Source organism: Delphinus delphis, chromosome 19, assembly GCF_949987515.2.
Source record: "Delphinus delphis chromosome 19, mDelDel1.2, whole genome shotgun sequence".
NCBI lineage: Eukaryota > Metazoa > Chordata > Mammalia > Artiodactyla > Delphinidae > Delphinus > Delphinus delphis.
In genome coordinates, this window is record NC_082701.1 from 29,407,520 (window position 1) to 29,429,773 (window position 22,254).

The 22,254-nt window shown below is 38.0% G+C and overlaps 1 protein-coding gene across 2 annotated transcripts in view; it reads right to left on the reverse strand.

The window, feature by feature from the left end:
* Nucleotides 1-22,254, reverse strand: part of VMP1 (vacuole membrane protein 1) — a 126,975-nt gene that overhangs the window by 101,130 nt on the left and 3,591 nt on the right. For both annotated transcript variants that reach the window (XM_059997114.1, XM_059997115.1), the window contains exon 2: nucleotides 184-285. In XM_059997114.1, coding sequence (XP_059853097.1) covers nucleotides 184-259 — 76 coding nt within the window. In that variant the 5' untranslated portion in view covers nucleotides 260-285. The remainder of the gene's footprint in view (nucleotides 1-183; nucleotides 286-22,254) is intronic.

Sequence of the window (22,254 nt, forward strand, 5' to 3'; positions counted from 1 at the left end):
CAAAAGATAATCAATCTTTTACAAGATTTATAAGAATTTTATGTATCCTGTATTATTATATAAGATATTATTTTGTTAACAAAAGATAATAAATATTAGATATAATATATTTCTAATTTATTCCAATGGAAAAGATATCATTTAAACCCATAGATCTTCTCCCTCCAAACCACCATACTTCACCTGTGAAGTTTCCATTATATTGTTCCTTGTTCATTGCTACACGTCTCTGGTCACAATTTTTTCCATTCTCTGCCATTTCATAGATCAATAACTCTTGAGGAGCTAATAAAACAAAATAAAATCCAGTGATATGTTACATACTTCTGCTTTGCAACTGTGGCTGAATGAAACTGAATACAGAAACAACATGGGAATAATCCCCACATGCTATCTCAATAATGTGTTTATACCTTAATTTTCTCTTTTATAATCAAGATTTAATAATTTGTATAGAAACTGTAGTAGAAGTATTAAAAATATAAAAGCCATGTTGTTGTAATCCTTTTCCAAACAGTTATCCCAGTGATTTTCCAGATTAAAATTCGGAGGCAATTTGTCCACACAAGGATATAAAATACTAGCACCTTCAAGTACTGATAACCTATAAGGTCTAAAGTCTTTCTAATTCAAAATTGAATACCATACATACTATCTACACAAATTTTACCAATCTTTCTGTCCTTTTAGCATTACTTTAAAAAATGATTATATTATCAAACATGTCAAAAATGCTGACACACAGATCCAAGATCAATTTTATTTAGGAAACAATTCTACTGAAAAAAAAAAAGATATGGGCACAGAAGGTGAAAAATGTTTAAGTTTAAGATAAGTTAAATGTACTCTTTATAGCATGATTCATATTACAGGTATAGGTATAAGATATAAATTTTTACTTTAATACCTGTATTACAACATATAAATTGTGCTGACATAATTATTCTACACGAAAACACCAGATTACCTGTGCAGGTATCATTCTTTCAGGTGCTGGTAAAGCAAATCTTTCTACTCAAAAAGCATATCACTTCAAAGTCTCAATGCTGAGTCCTCTGCATGTGCCATGAGTCCTGCTACTCTTATACTCAGCTGATTAGAATATGACATGGTCATGGGTTCAATCTTCCTATGGTTTGTTAGCTGGAGCTATTTTATCTCTTGACTAAAATTCTAACCATATTTTAGGCCTCATAAAGGAAAATAAGTGAAAGACTATAAAGACAGAACAAAGAGCGTACATTCATCACTCCAACAGAAGGTCTCTCCTTTTAGACACAATCCATTTGTGGACACCTGTGTTTTGTTGCCTTCATTTCTCAATAAACAAATAAACATATTAGGAAATAAAGTATAGGTTTCCATTAGCACAGATGGATAGCCTGGAGCAGATGATTATAAGTCTAAAACCTAGATTTGCATACCAGATTTGCCACTAACTAGTTGTGTGACCTTAAGCAAGTCTCATTTTTTCTAGATCTTGATTCTCTGGATCTACAAAAGAAGGACAAAAATTCTCACTTTCACAGGATTAATGAGGATGAAAGAGTGTGTGTTTGGGCATGCAAGGGTGTGTATGAAAAGATATAAATGAAAAGATATAAATGGCAATACATGGAAAGGGTAGGAGGTATCTGACACAGTAAACCTAGAAACTGTCTATACTAGAGAAACTACTTCATAGCACATGCCTCACTGCTACCATATCAGTGACGTCAGTGTGTTTCATTCAACACTCATTATAAAAGTTCTGGGGTCAGTAATGGGCACTGAAGATATAAATGTGAATAAGACAAGATCCTTCTCCTCGAGCAGGTCATAATCTGGTAGGGAAGCCAGATGAGCACAAGACTTCAATTATAATATAAAACAATGAAACAGATATACAGCAAATAACTTAGTGGGAAGAAAACAGGTTTTAGAATCTAACAGAACTGGATTCAAACCCAAACTTCACAAGTATCTATTTTGAGCTTTGGCAAGTTTCTAAATCTCCCTAAATATCACTTTCTTTAATTTGTAAAATAGAGATAACACGACACACAAAGGGTTACTCTGAGGATTAAATAATATAATGTACATAAAGTACTAGTATATTTTCCCACCTTTCTATATGAACTCAATATATACTGGTTTACAACGATGATAAGGAGAAAGAAAGTACAGGAAAAAGTATGGGAGCTCAGAGGGCAATACATTCAGAGTAGTACCAGAAGCTGAAATTTGATTCTGCAAATTTAAGTCAGAGTTCTGTGAAGATGTTTTCAAAAGACAAGCAATTACAAAAAAAGAAAGACGAAGATAAATTGTGAAACTCTATAAGATCAAAGCATCACAGTAAGTTCGCAAAATGTAAATCTATTCCACAAATCATGCTTTCTGGTTTTATTAATAAAATTAATAGAATATATTTGAAATTGACCATATGATAAAGGAGTTAAAGATTTTCCATCTTCCAATCATTCAACTTGAAGCCATACTTAAGTTCTGAAAACTGTGCGAACTCATATTCAGCCAAATTCTATAGGCAATTCATTTTAGAGATGAACAGCCCTTCACCTACATCACAATAAATAACATTTAATTACTCTGTGATGAAAAGATATAAGAAGGCACAAAAGAGCTTATGTGTTATGAAGAAAACACTCTAAAACCTTTCCCCTGCAAAACACTGATAATTGAGCTCATTTCCCCAGTTATACTCCTTCCCATAGTATCATCTTTAAGAGACGGAAAGAGTTTTATCCAAAACAACTTGGGTCCATTTAAGTTCTTACTTAATAAAAATGGTATTATGCAATTATTCAAAGATGTTTTTAAAGACATTTCAACAGGAATTTTTATTTGAGCAAATAATGTGTTCTTACACAATATGCTAAAAAAGAAAACAGTCTACAGACATTTCCTACTCAAAAAATTCTCTAGAAAAAAAGTCTGGAATTTTGTTTTGTAAGAAATAGCATAGGAGACTAAGTTATTTTCTTTTAATCCGTCTACTTCTTTACAAACAAAATAAATTCACAGTATAAAAAACAATTTTGGGGGGCTTCCCTGCAATGGTTAAGAATCTGCCTGCCAATGCAGGGGACATGGGTTCGATCCCTGGTCAGGGAAGATCCCACATGCTGTGGAGCAACTAAACCCATGCGCCACAACTACTGAGTCTGCAATCTAGAGCCCGTGAGCGACAACTACTGAGCCTATGTGCCACAGCTACTGAAGCCTGTGCGCCTAGAGCCTGTGCTCTGCAACAAGAGAAGTCACCACAATGAGAAGCCCGAGCACCGCAACAAAGAGTAGCCCCCGCTCACTGCAACTAGAGAAAGCCTGCACGCAGCAACAAAGACGCAACACAGCCAAAAATAAAAATAAAAATAAAATAGAGGAGGAACCAAGATGGCAGAGTAGAAGGACGTGCTCTCACTCCCTCTTGTGAGAACACCAGAATCACAACTAGCTGCTGGACAATCGTCGACAGGAAGACACTGGAACTCACCAAAACAGATACCCCACATCCAAAGACAAAGGAGAAGCCACAATGAGACAGTAGGAGGGGCACAATCACAGTAAAATCAAATCCCATAACTGCTGGGTGGGTGACTCACAGACTGGAGAACACGTATACCACAGAAGTCCACCCACTGGAGTGAAGGTTCTGAGCCCCAAGTCAGGCTTCCCAACCTGGGGGTCAGGCAACGGGAGGAGGAATTCCTAGAGAATCAGACTGTGAAGCCTAGTGGGAATTGATTGCAGGACTTCAACAGGACTAGGGGAAACAGAGACTGCACTCTTGGAGGGCACACACAAAGCAGTGTGCGCATCGGGACCCAGGGGAAGGAGCAGTGACTCCAGGGGAGACTGAACCAGACCTACCTGCTAGTGTTGGAGGGCCTCCTGCAGATGCGGGGGGTGGCTGTGGCTCAATGTGAAGACAAGGACACTGGCAGCAGAAGTTCTGGGAAGTACTCCTTGGCAAGAGCCCTTCCAGAGTCTGTCATTAGCCCCACCAAAGAGCCCAGGTAGGCTCCAGGGTTGGGTTGCCTCAGGCCAAACAACGAACAGGGAGGGAACCCAGCCCCACCCATCAACAGTCAAGTGGATTAAAGTTTTACTGAGCTCTGCCCACCAGAGCAACAGCCAGCTCTACCCACCACCAGTCTCTCCCATCAGGAAACTTCCACAAGCCTCTTAGATAGCCTCATCCACCAGACGGCAGACAGCAGAAGCAAGAACTACAATCCTGTAGCCTGTGGAACAAAAACCACATTCACAGAAAGACAGACAAGATGAAAAGGCAGAGGGCTATGTACCAGATGAAGGAACAAGATAAAACCCCAGAAAAACAACTAAATGAAGTGGAGATAGGCAACCTTCCAGAAAAAGAATTCAGAATAATGATAGTGAAGATGATCCAGGACCTCAGAAAAAGAATGGAGGCAAAGATCGAGAAGATGCAAGAAATGTTTAACAAAGATCTAGAAGAATTAAAGAACAAACAAACAGAGATGAGTAATACAATAACTGAAATGAAAAATACACTAGAAGGAATCAATAGCAGAATAACTGAGGCAGAAGAATGCATAAGTGAACTGGAAGACAGAATGGTGGAATTCACTGCTGTGGAACAGAATAAAGAAAAAAGAATGAAAAGAAATGAAGGCAGCCTAAGAGACCTCTGGGACAACATTAAATGCAACAACATTCGCATTATACGGGTCCTAGAAGGAGAAGAGAGACAGAAAGGACCAGAGAAAATATCTGAAGAGATTATAGTTGAAAACTTCCCTATCATGGGAAAGGAAATAGCCACCCAAGTCCAGGAAGCACAGTGAGTCCCAGACAGGATAAAACCAAGGAGGAAACACACTGAGACACATAGTAATCAAATTGGCAAAAATTAAAAGACAAAGAAAAATTATTGAAAGCAGCAAGGGAAAAACGAAAAATAACATACAACAGAACTCGCATAAGGTTAACAGCTGATTTCTCAGCAGAAACTGCAAGCCAGAAGGGGGTGGCATGATATACTTAGTGATGAAAGGGAAGGACCTACAACCAAGATTACTCTGGCGGGCAAGGATCTCATTCAGATTCGATGGAGAAATCAAAAGCTTTACAGACAAGCAAAAGCTAAGAGAATTCAGCACCACCAAACCAGCTCTACAACAAATGCTAAAGGAACTTCTCTAAGTGGGAAACACAAGAGAAGAAAAGGACCTACAAAAACAAACCCAAAACAATTAAGAAAATGGTAATACGAACATACATATCGATTATTATCTTAAATGTGAATGGATTCAATGCTCCAACCTAAAGACACAGACTGGCTGAATGGATACAAAAACAAGACCCATATATATGCTGTCTACAAGAGACCCACTTCAGACCTAGGGACACATACAGACTGAAAGTGAGGGGATGGAAAAAGATATTCTATGCAAATGGAAATCAAAAGAAAGCTGGAGTAGCTATACACTCCTATCAGATAAAATAGACTTTAAAATAAAGAATGTTACAAGAGACAAGGAAGGACACTACATAATGATCAAGGGATCAATCCAAGAAGAAGATATGACAATTATAAATATATATGCACCCAACATAGGAGCACCGCAATACATAAGACAACCGCTAAGAGCCATAAAAGAGGAAATCAACAGTAACACAATAATAGTGGGGGACTTTAACACCTCACTTACACCAATGGACAGATCATCCAAAATTAAAATAAATAAGGAAACAGAAGCTTTAAATGACACAATAGACCAGATAGATTTAATTGATATTTATAGGACATTCCATCCAAAAACAGCAGATTACACTTTCTTCTCAAGTGCGCATGGAACATTCTCCAGAAAAGATAACATCTTGGGTCACAAATCAAGCCTCAGTAAATTTAAGAAAACTGAAATCATATCAAGCATCTTTTCTGACCACAACGCTATGAGATTAGAAATCAATTACAGGGAAAAAAACGTAAAAAACACAAACACATGGAGGCTAAACAATACCTTCCTAAATAACTAAGAGATCACTGAAGAAATCAAAGAGGAAATCAAAATATACCTAGAGACAAATGACAATGAAAACACGATGATCCAAAACCTATGGGATGCAGCAAAAGCAGTATTAAGAGGGAAGTTTATAGCTATACAAGCCTACCTCAAGAAACAAGAAAAATCTCAAATAAACAATCTAACCTTACACCTAAAGGAACCAGAGAAAGAAGAACAAACAAAACCCAAAGTTAACAGAAGGAAAGAAATCATAAAGATCAGAGCAGAAATATATGAAATACAAACAAAGAAATCAATAGCAAAGATCAATAAAGTAAAAGCTGGCTCTTTGAGAAGATAAACAAAATTGATAAACAATTAGCCGGACTCATCACAAAAAAGAGGGAGAGGACTCAAATCAATAAAATTAGAAATGAAAAAGGAGAAGTTACAACAGACACCGCAGAAATAAAAAGCATCCTAAGAGACTACTACAAGCAATTCTATGCCAATAAAATGGACAACCTGGAAGAAATGGACAAATTCTTAGAAAGGTATAACTTTCCAAGACTGAACCATGAAGAAACAGAAAATATGAAAAGACCAATCACAAGTAATGAAATTGAAACTGTGATTACAAATCTTCCAACAAACAAAAGTCCAGGACCAAATGGCTTCACAGGTGAATTCTATCAAACATTTAGAGAAGAGCTAACACCCATCCTTCTCAAACACTTCCAAAAAAATTGCAGAGGAAGGAACACTCCCAATCTCATTCTATGAGGCCACCATCACCCCGATACCAAAACCAGACAAAGATACTACAAAAAAAGAAAATTATAGACCAATATCACTGATGAATATAGATTCAAAAATCCTCAACAGAATACTAGCAAACAGAATCCAACAACACATTAAAAGGATCATACACCATGATCAAGTGGAATTTATCCCAGGGATGAAAGGATTCTTCAATGTACACAAATCAATCAATGTGATATACCATATTAACAAATTGAAGAATAAAAACCATATAATCATCTCAATAGATGCAGAAAAAGCTTTTGAAAAAATTCAACATCAATTTATGATAAAACCTCTCCAGAAAGTGGGCACAGAGGGAACCTACCTTAACACAATAAAGGCCGTATATGACAAACCCACAGCAAACATCATTCTCAAAGGAGAAAACCTGAAAGCATTTTCTCTAAGATCAGGAACGAGACAAGGATGTCCACTCTCACCACTTTTATTCAACATAGTTTTGGAAGTCCTAGCCACAGCAATCAGAGAAGAAAAAGAAATAAAAGGAATACAAATTGGAAAAGAAGAAGTAAAACTGTCACTGTTTGCAGATGACATGATACTATACATAGAAAATCCTAAGAAAACTACTAGAAAACTACTAAAGCTAATCAATGAATTTGGTAAAGTTGCAGGATACAAAATTAATGCACAGAAATTTCTTGCATTCCTATACACTAATGGTGAAAAATCTGAAAGCGAAATTAAGGAAACACTACCATTTACCACTGCTACAAAAAGAATAAAATACCTAGGAATAAACCTACCTAGGGAGACAAAAGACCTGTATGCAGAAAACTATAAGGCACTGATGAAATAAATTAAAGATGATACCAACAGATGGAGAGATATATCATGTTCTTGGATTGGAAGAATCAACATTGTGAAAATGACTACACTACCCAAAGCAATCTACAGATTCAATGCAATCTCTATCAAATTACCAATGGCATTGTTTACAGAAATAGAACAAATCATCTTAAAATTTGTATGGAGACACAAAAGACCCCGAATAGCCAAAGCAGTCTTGAGGGAAAAAAAACGGAGCTGGAGGAATCAGACTCCCTGACTTCAGACTATACTACCAAGCTACAGTAATCAAGACAATATGGTACTGGCACAAAAACAGAAATATAGATCAATGGGACAAGATAGAAAGCCCAGAGATAAACCCACGTACCTATGGTCAACTAATCTATGACAAAGGAGGCAAAGATATACAATGGAGAAAAGACAGTCTCTTCAATAAGTGGTGCTGGGAAAACTGGACAGCTACATGTGAAAGAATGAAATTAGAACACTCCCTAACACCATACACAAAAGTAAAGTCAAAATGGATTCTAGGCCTAAATGTAGGACCGGCCACTATAAAACTCTTAGAGGAAAACATAGGAAGAACACTCTATGACATAAATCACAGCAAGATCTTTTTTGATCCACCTCCTAGAGTAATGGAAATAGAAGCAAAAATAAACAAATGGGACCTAATGAAACGTCAAAGCTTTTGCACAGCAAAGGAAACCATAAACAAAACTAAAAGACAACCCTCAGAATGGGAGAAAATATTTGCAAACGAATCAACACACAAAGGATTAATCTCCAAAACATATAAACAGCTCATGTAGCTCATATTAAAGAAACAAACAACGCAATCCAAAAATGGGCAGAAGGGGCTTCCCTGGTGGCACAGTGGTTGAGAATCTGCCTGCCGATGCAGGGGACACAGGTTCGTGCCCCGGTCCTGGAAGATCCCACATGCCGTGGAGTGGCTGGGCCCGTGAGCCATGGCTGCTGAGCCTGCGCGTCCGGAGCCTGTGCTCCGCAACGGGAGAGGCCACAACAGTGAGAGGCCCGCGTACTGCAAAAAAAAAACCAAAAACAAAAATGGGCAGAAGACCTAAATAGACATTTCTCCAAAGAAGACATACAGATGGCCAAGAAGCACATGAAAAGTTGCTCAACATCACTAATTATTAGAGAAATGCAAATCAAAACTTCAATGAGGTATGACCTCACACCAGTTAGAACGGGCATCATGAGAAAATCTACAAACAACAAATGCTGGAGAGGGTGTGGAGAAAAGCGAACCCTCTTGCACTGTTGGTGGGAATGTAAATTGATATAGCCACTACGGAGAACAGTATGGAGGTTCCTTAAAAAACTAAAAATAGAATTACTGTATGACCCAGCAATCCCACTACTGGGCATATACCCAGAGAAAACCATAATTCAAAAAGACACATGCACCCCACTGTTCACTGCAGCACTATTTACAATAGCCAGGTCATGGACGCACCCTAAATGCCCATCGACAGACAAATGGATAAAGAAGTTGTGGTACATATATACAATGGAATATTACTCAGCCATAAAAAGGAACAAAATTGAGTCATTCGTTGAGACGTGGATGGATCTAGAGAGTGTCATACAGAGTGAAGTAAGTCAGAAAGAGAAAAAAGAAATATCGTATATTAACGCACGTATGTGGAACTAGAAAAATGGTACAGATGAACTGGTTTGCAGGGCAGAAGTTGAGACACAGATGTAGAGAACAAATGTATGGACACCAACGAGGGAAAATCACGGTGGGGTGGGGATGGTGGTGTGCTGAATTGGGCGATTGGGATTGACGTGTATACACTGATGTGTATAAAACTGATGACTAATAAGAACCTGCTGTATAAAAAAAAAAACTAATACTAAACTTTCTTTGGGTTATTTGTATGGAAATATGTTAATGTAAATGTTTCAGACATTACATGAAATTCCTAAGGATCTTATATGTTCTGGTATAATGTTATAAGTCATAATTCTAATTATTACTTTAAAATGTATATCTCAGAAATAACTAAATATTACTTTAAAATGTATATCTCAGAAATAACTAAATAACTAAATAACTAAATTTCCTTGTCAATTGCATTATGAACTTCCATCAAATCTTTAACCGTGGTCATTTTTAAGTCTTTTGTCATTTACAGACAATTCTGGGTATACTCTGACGCTTTTGCAAAAATGTTCCTATAAAAGGGTTTCATCTTCAAGGAATTCATGGAAAAGACTCTGACAAGTACAGGTTTCTGGTAACTGACTATACTGCTGAACTGAATTAGTGAGCATTTTCAGAACTCTAATGGAAAACTGATGAATTCATAAAGATCAAGATAAAAAAAATTAATTACATGGGACTGAGTGAACTGATGAGGATGATTATAACTTTTGTGACTTTCTGTTTGAATGAAAAAAATGTTAAAAAGAAAAAAAGAATGGATGTCGAATTTTATTAGAGGTGTCTTTTTTATTACTTTACTGTTTACTAACAGATTTCCCAATATTGACTACATTTCTACAAAATCAGTGTCATTTTTTATACTTTTAATGTAATGTGGGACTCCGTTTGATACTAATTTATATTTACATCAATATTCAAAAGTGACTGTTTTGGGGCTTCCCTGGTGGCGCAGTGGTTGAGAGTCCGCCTGCTGATGCAGGGGACACGGGTTCGTGCCCCGGTCCGGGAAGATCCCACATGCCGCGGAGCGGCTGGGCCCGTGAGCCATGGCCGCTGAGCCTGTGTGTCCGGAGCCTGTGCTCTGCAACGGGAGAGGCCACAACAGTGAGAGGCCCGTTTACCGCAAAAAAAAAAAAAAAAAAAAAAAAAAAAAAAAAGTGACTGTTTTTAGTGCTATCTTTGCTAGATTTTATCAGTGTTATTGTGGCTTTATAAAGAGAACTGGAAAACTTTCTGTGTGAACTAGAACAACTTTAATAGCAGATCCTCTTGAAAATGGGAAAAAATTTACCCATGAAATAATGTGGGCCTGGAGCAATTTTTAAAGAAGTAGCTCTCTGGTAACTTTGTTTTGGCTTTCAAATATATTTTGAAAATGGAGATAACCCAAAGGTATATCTGCGATTATTTACTTTTCTCATTCCGAATTTTATATTTCTGTATCATCCCTTTTTTCAGCTAGCATAGTTTAGTCTACCGTTTTGGTTTTCCCTTCCAAAGAACCAGCTCTTATAATTTCTGACTATATTTTCCCTTTTAATATATTAATATCAGTGTTAACTTTATTAAGTCTGTTTTCCATAGGTTTATTTCATTGTTTCCTTTTTTTTTTTTTTTTTTTTTTTTTTTTTGCGGTACGCAAGTCTCTCACTGTTGTGGCCTCTCCCGTTGCAGAGCACAGGCTCTAGACGCGCAGGCTCAGCGGCCATGGCTCACTAGCCCAGCTGCTCCGCGACCGGGGCATGAACCCGTGTCCTCTGCATCGGCAGGTGGACTCTCAACCACTGCGCCACCAGGGAAGCCCTCATTGTTTCCTTTTAATACTCTTAAGTATTTAGTTTTTATTCTTTTTCAGTTATTCAAGATGTTTTCTCATAAATTTGGCTTTGGCCAACTCCCACAGACATGAATATACATTGATCTCATTATGTTATTTCCTAGATAATATGTAACTGTTTTCAAGTTCCTCTTTGATACAATAAAGTATCCAGAGTTGCAAAAAAATAATAAAATAAAATAAATTTAAAAATAAACAAATAAAAATAAAAAACAATTTTTGAAAAACTTTTGCCAATTTATAGCCCCACTCCCCTACAGAGAAGTTGGGGGTTGAGGCTGAAAGTTCCAACCTCTAATCATGCTTTGGTTTTTTTTGGTGACTAGTCCCCATCCTGGAGGCAACTAGGGGCCGGACAAAAGTTGCCTCATTATAAAAGAAGATGTTCTTATCACTCACGTTACTCAGGAAAACTACAAAGGATTTAGGAGCTTTGTGCCAGGAACTGGGACAAAGACCAAATATAGATTTCTTATAACACAATTACTCTGTAAGGAGAGAATATGCTAGTTATGGGCTGTATTGTACCCCTCCCCCATTCATATGCTGAAGCCCTAATCCCCAATGTGACTGTATTTATAGTTGGGGCCTTTAAGCAGGTAATTAAGGTTAAATGAGGTTCTAAGGGTGGGGCCCTAGTCAGATAGAACTGGTGTCCTTATAAGAGGAGAAAAGAGACACTCTCTCTGCATGCACACAAAGGAAAGGCCATGTGAGGACACAACAAGAAGGCAGCCATGTACAAGCCAGGAAGACAGCTAGCACCTTAATTTTGGACTTCCAGCACCCAGAACTGAGAACATAAATTCGGTGTCCCAAAGCTGCCAATATGTCTATTTGAGGGCCAAATCAGGGCAAGCAGCATTTCACCTGTACTCCACACTCCAAGACTGAATGCATCCACGCTATTCTAATTCTGTTCCCCTTCCCACCTGAAAGTAGTTTAACTTCTTTGGAGCTAAAAGAATCCTACCAACATCACTTACTAGTTGCATAGCCTTGGGTAAGTAATTTAAGCCTCTGCACTTGAGTTTATTTGTAAAATATCCCCATTCTTATTTTCATGCCATCCTTAAATGTCTTTTGTGTTGCTTTGGGGGACTCTCGGTTATTTATTTTCTCTACTTCAAAAAACAATTATACATAATTGTCCTGCACAGAGTCTGGCACATAGCAGGCACTTAATGTTAGCTTCTCCACACCCTTTCCATGAATGTCTCAATTTTCCAAAATAATCATAGTCAAAACTACCCAAGTGTTCCCTTACAGACATTTGTTTTCCGTATTTCTATACTATAGAAGAGACTGCACAACTGATTTCTATAGAAGCATCCACAGAAAAATCTTAGTTTATGTTGGATAACAAAAATAAGTTATTTTTCATCAATGCAAACAGTTTGAAAAGTACCAAAAGGACAATCTGTTAAAAATTATTACAGGGTAGGGACTTCCCTGGTGGCGCAGTAGTTAAGAATCCGCCTGCCAATGCAGGGGACCCAGGGGCGATCCCTGGTCTGGGAAGATCCCACATGCCGCGGAGCAACAACTATCGAGCCTGCGCTCTAGAGCCCGTGTGCCACAACTACTGAAGCCCACAGGCCTAGAGCCCATGCTCTGCAACAAGAGAAGCCACTGCAATGAGAAGCCTGCACACTGCAACGAAGAGTAGCCCCCGCTCGCTGCAACTAGAGAAAGCCCACGCGCAGCAAGGACGACCCAACGCAGCCAAAAATAAATAAATAAATTTATATTAAAAAAATTATTACAGGGTAAAAAAGCTCTAGCCAATGCAGGTAGGGTAAGAGGCAATAATCATTTTTAAGGAGAGCCACTTTTCACAGTTTAATGAGGTAGCATGAATTTTGGAAATTTGTTACTAAACGGTGTGAGTCAGATATGGGAATGAATCCAAAGTATTACTAGCCTGTTTAAAAGACTGAAATCTCCTCAAAAAGGAATCTAGCACATGACATATTTTGACATTCAATGCAGCCCTGTAGTGAGACTGTTGTAATATCAATTTGAACAGCATGCATCCAAGTTAGTTTTGTTTCTAAGAATGAAATTGTTGAAATAAACTCTATAGGTATGTGGATGGGATGAGAAGACAGAAATAGAAAAGAAGCATAACTCAAACATCAAATTATTTTCATTGTGAAGATATATCTAGATGCAAGAAATGCTTTAAAAGGCTGTAACCAGCAGATTTTAAATACAGCTGAAGCACTTAAAATCTACGTTTGATATTAAAACATGTGGAGTTTTTTTGTTTGTTTCTGGCAGAAGTGCTCAGAAAATACTGCTAAAATCAGCTCACAAAGGTTCTTTGTAGGCTGTATATCCAGTGTGCTAAGACTATAATACTCCATTCATTTTAAACATTAGCTACCCTTGTAATGCAAAAACAATGTAAAAGTAAATTACTGTGAGTTCCCCAAAGCGACACAAAAAACATTTAAGGATGACATGAAAATGGCAATTCACTGAGTAATATGAGTTAATGGAGAATTGACCAAGATGAAAATAAAAACAAAATATAGTGAAGCCACTGATTCTAATTTTCTTCATCACTGAATTCCAAAATAAAATGAACAAACTTCCTTTTAAGAAAATCATGTATGGAATCCAAAAAAAAAAAGGTTCCGATGAACCAAGAGGCAGGACAGGAATAAGGACGCAGATGTAGAGAACGGACTTGAGGACATGGGGAGGGGGAAGGGTAAGCTGGGATGAAGTGAGAGAGTCGCATGGACATATATACACTACCAAATGTAAAACAGATAGCTAGTGGGAAGCAGCCGCATAGCACAGGGAGATCAGCTTGGTGCTTTGTGACCACCTAGAGGGATGGGATAGGGAGGGTGGGAGGGAGGGAGACGCAAGAGGGAAGAGATGTGGGGGCGTATGTATATGTATAGCTGATTCACTTTGTTATAAAGCAGAAACTAACACACCATTGTGGACCAATTATACTCCAATAAAGATGTTAAAAAAAAAAGAAAATCATATGATTCTACTTTCTTGCAAAAATATCAAGTCAGCTTTCTCAATCATACAAGGCATATAAAGATATCCAACTTGAGAATATTATATCTTTCGGTAACCTTTCTTGCTTTCAGAGTGTGTGTCCTTGGTTGGATTATTTAGTACATTGAGTCACAGACTGTTCCAAAATAGCTGTAGATTTCCCGTAAAACCATTAAGAAACTGCAATTTATGCTTGGAAACTTAATAAATAAATACTGTAAGCGAAGAGTAATATATCTTGACCAGTGAGGTTTTGATATAGTTTTCTGCTTGTGCAGGAGTATAAAGACAAAGATAATTCCAACACCATGCACAGTATCAGAGTGATTATCAGATCATCTGGCTTTGAGAGCCAGAGAGTATCTATCACATGGTAGCAACAGTTTAACAATGTGTTCTCTGAAAAGTCATTATTTGAATGAGAATATATGAAAAACATTCCTTGAATCTTTCTGAACTTTCTAAAGCTTTGGGAAATTAAAAAGTTAAAATCCCAAGTTAGGTAACAAAAGAATTCAAAATCTCCATAAATCTCCTAATAATGGGTTAGCAGGTTATAAGTGTATATTTTTCTGGCCTAAAACGTCCCTCAACTTAATTAAGTGAAGTATAAAGTATACTCAACTCATCATAGTCTAACTGTTGAAAAAGGCCACTGTTCCAGATCTAACTTTTAATTAAATAAAATTTTAAGTAAAAATCCAAATTTTAGGGCTTCCCTGGTGGTGCAGTGGTTGAGAGTCCACCCGCCGATGCAGGGGACACGGGTTCATGCCCAGGTCCGGGAAGATCCCACATGCCGTGGAGCGGCTAGGCCTGTGAGCCACGGCTGCTGGGCCTGTGCATCTGGAGCCTGTGCCCCGCAACGGGAGAGGCCACAACAGTGAGAGGCCCGCGTACCACAAAAAAAAAAATAAAAAAAAATAAATCCAAATTTTAAAAAGATACAACCTGGAAGACACTTTAGGGACTCCCTTTTTGCAAGTCTGATAGGTTTTGGGGAAGGTTTCTTCATCTCTCACTTTTCAATATGTAAAAATATCTTATGTTCCTATGCGTAAAAACATGATTTTATTTTCACAGGGAAAATGCATAACTTGTGAAATTACAACTTGAAAAATCCCATTTTTCATTTTCTCTCAATCTACTTCTTAAATGTTCATTCAGTTTTTCATAACCAGTGCAATTTTAGCAAAACATTTTCATCAAAAAGATGGGCGAGTAAGAGTAAGGTCAAGAATTAAGGTAGTGGGCTTCCCTAGTGGCGCAGTGGTTAAAAATCCGGCTGCCAATGCAGGGGGACACGGGTTCGAACCCTGGTCCAGGAAGATCCCACATGCCGCGGAGCAACTAAGCCCGTGCGCCACAACTACTGAGCCTGCACTCTAGAGCCCGCGAGCCACAACTACTGAAGCCCGAGTGCCTAGAGCCCGTGCTCTGCAACAAGAGAAGCCACCGCAGTGAGAAGCCCGTGCCCCTCAACGAAGAGTAGCCCCCGCTCACCGTAACCAGAGAAAGCCCGCATGCAACAAAGACCCACCGCAGCCAAAAATAAACAAATAAATAAATATATAAAATTTTTAAAAAAGGTTGAAAATAAAAAAAAAAGACAAAAGTCATTATTAGGGAAAGAGGACAATGATAAAAGGTTCAACTCACCAGGAAGATACAACAATTCTAAATTTGAATTCACCTAATAGAATATAGCATCAAAATTTACAACACAGGGGCTTCCCTGGTGGCGCAGTGGTTGAGAGTCCGCCTGCCGATGCAGCGGACATGGGTTCGTGCCCTGGTCCAGGAAGATCCCACATGCCGCAGAGCGGCTGGGCCCGTGAGCCATGGCCGCTGAGCCTGCACATCCGGAGCCTGTTCTCCGCAACGGTAGAGGCCACAACAGTGAGAGGCCCGCGTACCGGGGGGAAAAAAAATTACAACATAAAAATAGATAAAGATACACAGATATATGAATAAATCCAATATTATATTGGGAGATTTCAAAGCAACTGTTCATAACTGATATTTCAAGCAAACAAAAACAAGACATTCAATAAGATAGAAGATTTTAACAATAAAATTAAGAAATAAAATATAGGGGGGATATGTATAAAATTCAGCATCTGGCAATTAGCGAATACATATTTTTTCATAAGCCACTTATCATAATTAAGCCAAGAAATAAGTCACAACAAATTCCAAACAATGGGCATCACAGACCACATTCTCAACCCAGAAATTAGGTCAAACTTTAGCAACAAAAATGTAAGATTTGTACACAATTAGAAGTTAAGGCACACAGTTCTAAATAACTCGGGTCAAAATAAGAGAAAACTGAAAAATGCTCAGAACTACTAGAACTAATAAGTGAATTTTAGCAAGGTCACAGGTTAAAGGTCAAAATCAATACTCTATTATATACTTGGAAAACACAGAAAGTCGAATTTTTTTAAAGTTCATGTAGTCCCCAGATTGCAGTTTTATGAAAGATGCCAAAATATTCCTTGCATGGTCATTTCAACACAGGCTTTTGGCAGAAGTCTAAGGACATAATGTTAAGTAGATATCTATGTCCACTTAGCAAACAACGAAAGAAATATTGAAGACAACATGTTGTAAGACTCACAAACCTCCTGAGATTTTTTTTTTTTTTTTTTGCAGTACTAGGGCCTCTCACTGTTGTGGCCTCTCCTGCTGCGGAGCACAGGCTCCGGACGCGCAGGCTCAGCGGCCACAGCTCACGGGCCCAGCCTCTCCGCGGCAGTGGGATCTTCCCGGACCGGGGCATGAACCCGTGTTCCCTGCATCGGCAGGCGGACTCTCAACCACTGCGCCACCAGAGAAGCCCTACTGCGCCACCAGGGAAGCCCAGATCTTTTGTTTTCATTAATTCAGAAAGTATTTATTGATGTCACAATGTATATACTTGTTCTGCATGTGGCCTAGAAATAATCATGAATATCTCATCTTTAGATGATCCTTAGGTATTCATATATGATTTATATATCCATTTGGTTCTAAGGAAAAATTATGCTTACTGTCAATTCAATCTCTGAGGTATATAAATATGTGTGTGTGTGTGTGTATATATATATATATAAAATTCTGTTTTCAACTACTATTTTTATGAGATTTAGATTTTCACCTATACCAAGGGGAGGATATACAGTTAAAAAGAAAAAAATTCAATAAAAATATTTTGTGGGTCTAAAAAAAAAAGTTCATGTACTGAGAGGGACTTAGAGGTAAGTTTGACAAAATACATACAAGACCTATTCTAAAAAATTTTTTTAAAAGAAATCACAGAGGGCCTAAATAAATAGGAAAATACATATGTTCATCATTTGGAAGTCTCAATATTGTTACTATGTCAATTTCCCTCAAACTAATGTATAGCTTTAATGCAATCTCAACCAAAACTCAAGCAGGCTTTTTTTAAAAATTGAAAGTGACAAATGGATTCAAAATTATATGGAAATGCAAAGAATTTAGAATAGCTAAAACAATTTGGATAAGGAATAGAGGTGTAAGACTTGCACTAATTGATTTCAAGTCTTGCTTTACTTTAAAGCTACAGTAATCATGACAGTGTGGTTTTGGCAAAAGGATAGATACAGATCAATGGAACAGAACAGATAATACAGAAATAGACCCACATACATAGGGTCAATTACTTTTCTACAAAAGTACAAGGCAATTTAATGGTGAAAAGAATGTCTACTTCAACTGAACATTCTTATGAAAAAAGTGAACATTGACCCTCCCTCATATGTAACACCTGATTTGAAATGGATCACAGATCTAAATGCAAGAACTAAAACCATAAAGCTTCCAGAAAAAAAAAAAACCCAAAACAACACAGGAAAAATCTTGGTGATCTTGGGGTAGACAAATATTTCTTAGGATTTAAAAAGCATGCACCATAAGAGAAAAAAATGTATAAACTGGACTTTAACAAATTTAAAAACTTTTGCTCTTTGAAACACATTGTTAAGAAAAAAAAAGGTAAGCCACAGAATGAGAGAAAATACTTGCAATACACGTATCTGACAAAGTTCTCGAATCCAGAGTATATCTATCTCTCTGTACATATGTTAGAGTAATAAATAATGAAGATGTGTTTTATAGGTATGGCGATAGACAAACTGACCAAGAAACAGAAAATGTCGCTTCTCAAAAGATTCTTGTATATTTGGAACTCTACATGACAGAGATGGCAAGATAGATCAGTGGGGATCAAACTGATTATCCATAAAAGAAAAGAAAATCTGGATCCCTACTTTGAACCACACATAAAATTTAATTCCAAATGGGCTGAAGATTTAAAAGTCAAGAAGCAAAACTTTCAGAAGAAAACATAAATGCCTTTCTGCCTTGGGGTAGGAAAGGATTTCTTGAGACATACGCAAGAGCTAACCATAAAGAAAAAGACTGATAAATTGGACAACATTGAAATTAAAATTTAAATTCATCACAAGATATCTTAAGTGAGAAGACAAACCACAGAAAGATATAACCGAAAAGGACTAGTAGGCAGATAATAATTTTAAATTATTAAGAAAAAGACAAATAATCCTACAAAACTAAAACAGGCAAAAGACATGAAGAGGTATTTCACAGCAGAGGATCTACTTGACCTCACTGACATCCTAAAAATATAAACCAAGATCACAATGAGGTATCATTTGTATCCATTATCTTTTTTTTGTAAATTTTTATTGGAGTATAGTTAATTTACAATGTTGTATATCCATTATCTTTTGCTATGTTTAACAACGTAACTCCAAAACTTAGCAACTTAAAAAATCATTTAGTATTTTTCATGATTCTGTGAATTAGGTTGGGCAGTTCTGCTCTGGGCTAGCTTGGCTCTTAAGCTAGGCAGGTCTGAGCTGAGATGCCTTGTTTTGGTCCAGCTAGTCCTCTATGCCCCAGTACGTTAGCCTGGGCTTTTCCCACATGGTGGGCTCTGGGTTCAAAAGAGCAGTAAGAGAAGACAGGACCCAATGTACAAGTGCTTTTCAAGTCTCTCCTTGTGTCACACTTGCTGATGTCCCTTTGGCCAGAGCAAGTCACAAAGCCAAGTACAGAGTCAAGGGATGGAATAAGAGACTCTAGAAGTAAAATCATATTGCAGAGGGGTATGCATACGATGATGAGAAGAATCTATAATCCACTACATCACTCTTTACATGCATTCTTTGGCAAGAATTAGGAAGGACGACAATAGCAGAGTTTGGGAAACAACTTGTAAAGCTGAATACTGGCATACCCTTGTTAGAATTCTATGCCTAGGTACATAGCCAAAAGAACCTCTTGCACATGTGAAGAGCCAATATGTACAATAATATTTTTAGCAACATTGGTCTTAATAGCAAAAGCTATAAACTACTCAAATGTCCACTGTCAGGAGAACAGATAAATAAATTAAGGTACAATGAAATATTACACAGCTGTGAAAATAAATTTTTCATTTACTCATTTAACAAATATTTACTGAGTACATACTATGTGCCAGGCACAGTGTGAGATGCTAGAGACACAGCAGTAAACAGACAAATATTCAAACATATTATCAGATAGTGGTAAGTACTACAAATGAAAAATAAAGAAATTTGGTATGTGTGCATATGTATGTGTCTGTGCACAATATTTAACAGGGTGGATAGAGAAGCTTTATCTGAGAATCTGACATTAGAAAAGGACCATGGAAAAATATGGGTAAGAGCACTGTAGGGAAAGAAAAAAAAAAGTGCAAAGACTTCGAGGCAGGAGTCTGTCTGGCATGTTCCACTTACCAATAGTTATTAAGGTTACTGATAAATTCAAACACTTAAGTTTCTAAAACTTACAGTTTCATAGATATAGAAATACTATAGATACGCTCTGATTATTTTAAAAAATTAAAGAAAATTCCTCTGCCCCATAGAAGCAGTACTAAAAGCTCCTCTAGGGAATCCCCTGGCAGTCCAGTAGTTCGGACTCCATGTTCTCATTGCCAAGGGCCCAGGTTCGATCCCTGGGTGGGGAACTAAGATCCCACATCCGCATGCCACGTGGTGCGGGGCCCCCCTCAAAACAAAAAACAACTAAACATGCAATTATCATACAGCTACCAATCATACTCTGTACTATCTCTGCAACTTCCTATAATTACTTTAAAGTAAAAATTGAAAAATATGTATAAAAAATAATATCTCCTCTAAATAGATCTTAAAAACTTATAAGGAGCAGAAGAATCTTGTATATTCGCTTGATTAAACGCTTTTCAAATGTGGTGACCTGAAAGTTTCTGGAAGGAACCAGACTCAAATGATGAGTTTAGGGCTTCCCTGGTGGCGCAGTGGTTGAGAATTCGCCTGCCGGTGCAGGGGACACGGGTTCGTGCCCCGGTCTGGGAAGATCCCACATGCCGTGGAGTGGCTAGGCCCGTGAGCCATGGCCACTGAGCCTGTGCATCCGGAGCCTGTGCTCCGCAACGGGAGAGGCCACAACAGTGAGAGGCCCGCGTACCGCAAAAAAAAAAACAAACAATGATGAGGTTAGAAGTAGCTAGTCAGATCAACCAATTCAACCTTACTGGACTTTATTCTCTCCTCATATAGACCAGAGAGTGGCATTTGACAGACCTGACCATTTCTTAAGAGAATTCTTAATAAGCAAAGACTTCCGCATGCTCTAACATATAAAATTTTTAAAAAATGAAAAATCTTGCTCCCCTCTGTCCCTCATTTGTCTAGTACTCTCTAGGTGGAACCACTTTTATGAGTTCTGTGTACCCCATCATTCTTTCTTTAAACACTCCTTAGTCTCCTTTGCCAGCTCTCTTTTACCTGACCTGGGACCTCTCCTCTTCCCTGTTTCCCCCAAGTGACTTATCTAGCTGCACGGTTTAAAATACTAGCTTGAATTTGTATTTTTCGTCCTGACCTCTAGATTGGAACACCTAATAGCAGCACTTAGATGATTCCCAGGCACCTCAAATTCAACACGCGCTTTTTTCTCCCTCCCCAGCCCTCTTCCTGTAACAAACCTGGCCCTCCCAAAACCTTCCCTCTCCCACTACTTGGCACAACCATCCACCAAGTTACTGAATCCAGAGGCACAGCCATCCTTGACTCTTCTCAATTCCTTACACCTCACATCTAATCCAGGACCAATCCTGTTCCAGATATATGTAGTATCCACCCACTGCTCTCCACTTTTTTGCCACCACTCTGGTCCAGGCCATTTTCATCTCTCGCTTGGACTACTCAATGGACTCCTAACGTCTCTCTCCATTTCTACTCTTGTCCCCTTCAATTCATCCTTCACACATGAGCAAGAGTAAACTACTTATAAATCATACTACTCTACTTGTAACTGTAGAATGACTTCCTAATTACACTCAAAATCAAATCCAAACTCATTTTCATGGCCTGCAAAGTTCTACATAACTTGGACCATGAATGTTTCTTATCTCATCTCATGTCACTATATTCTAGGTGTACGATACTAGAGTCTTAAACAAGCATATATCCACATTAAATCTCTCTCAGACCCTTGATTGTTTCCTTCATAACATTTATGACACTTTTTTTTTTTTTGTGGTACGCAGGCCTCTCACTGTTGTGGCCTCTCCCGTTGTGGAGCACAGGCTCCGGATGCGCAGGCTCAGCAGCCATGGCTCATGGGCCCAGCCGCTCCGCGACATGTGGGATCCTCCCAGACCAGGGCACGAACCCGTGTCCCCTGCATTAGCAGGCAGACTCCCAACCACTGCGCCATCAGGGAAGCCCTTATTCTTTCATTTTTGTATTATTTTTTTCTCTCTGTCAGGCTCCTAACTAAAATATCTATTAGTTTTTGTTCCCCACTGTTTTTCCCAGAACCTGGTAAAAGGCTTAAGACACAAGATGTTTGTTCACTGATTGGATGAATGAACAGATAAATATGACAATAGATATCACTGCAAAATAATCTGCTCATGCAAAGAAAGTAAGTGCTAGAAGACATTGTTAAATATCAAACCCCCAAATTTCAATTCTCAAATTCTGTGTTGTGGCTTACACATATAATGTAAACTGTTAATAACACAAAAA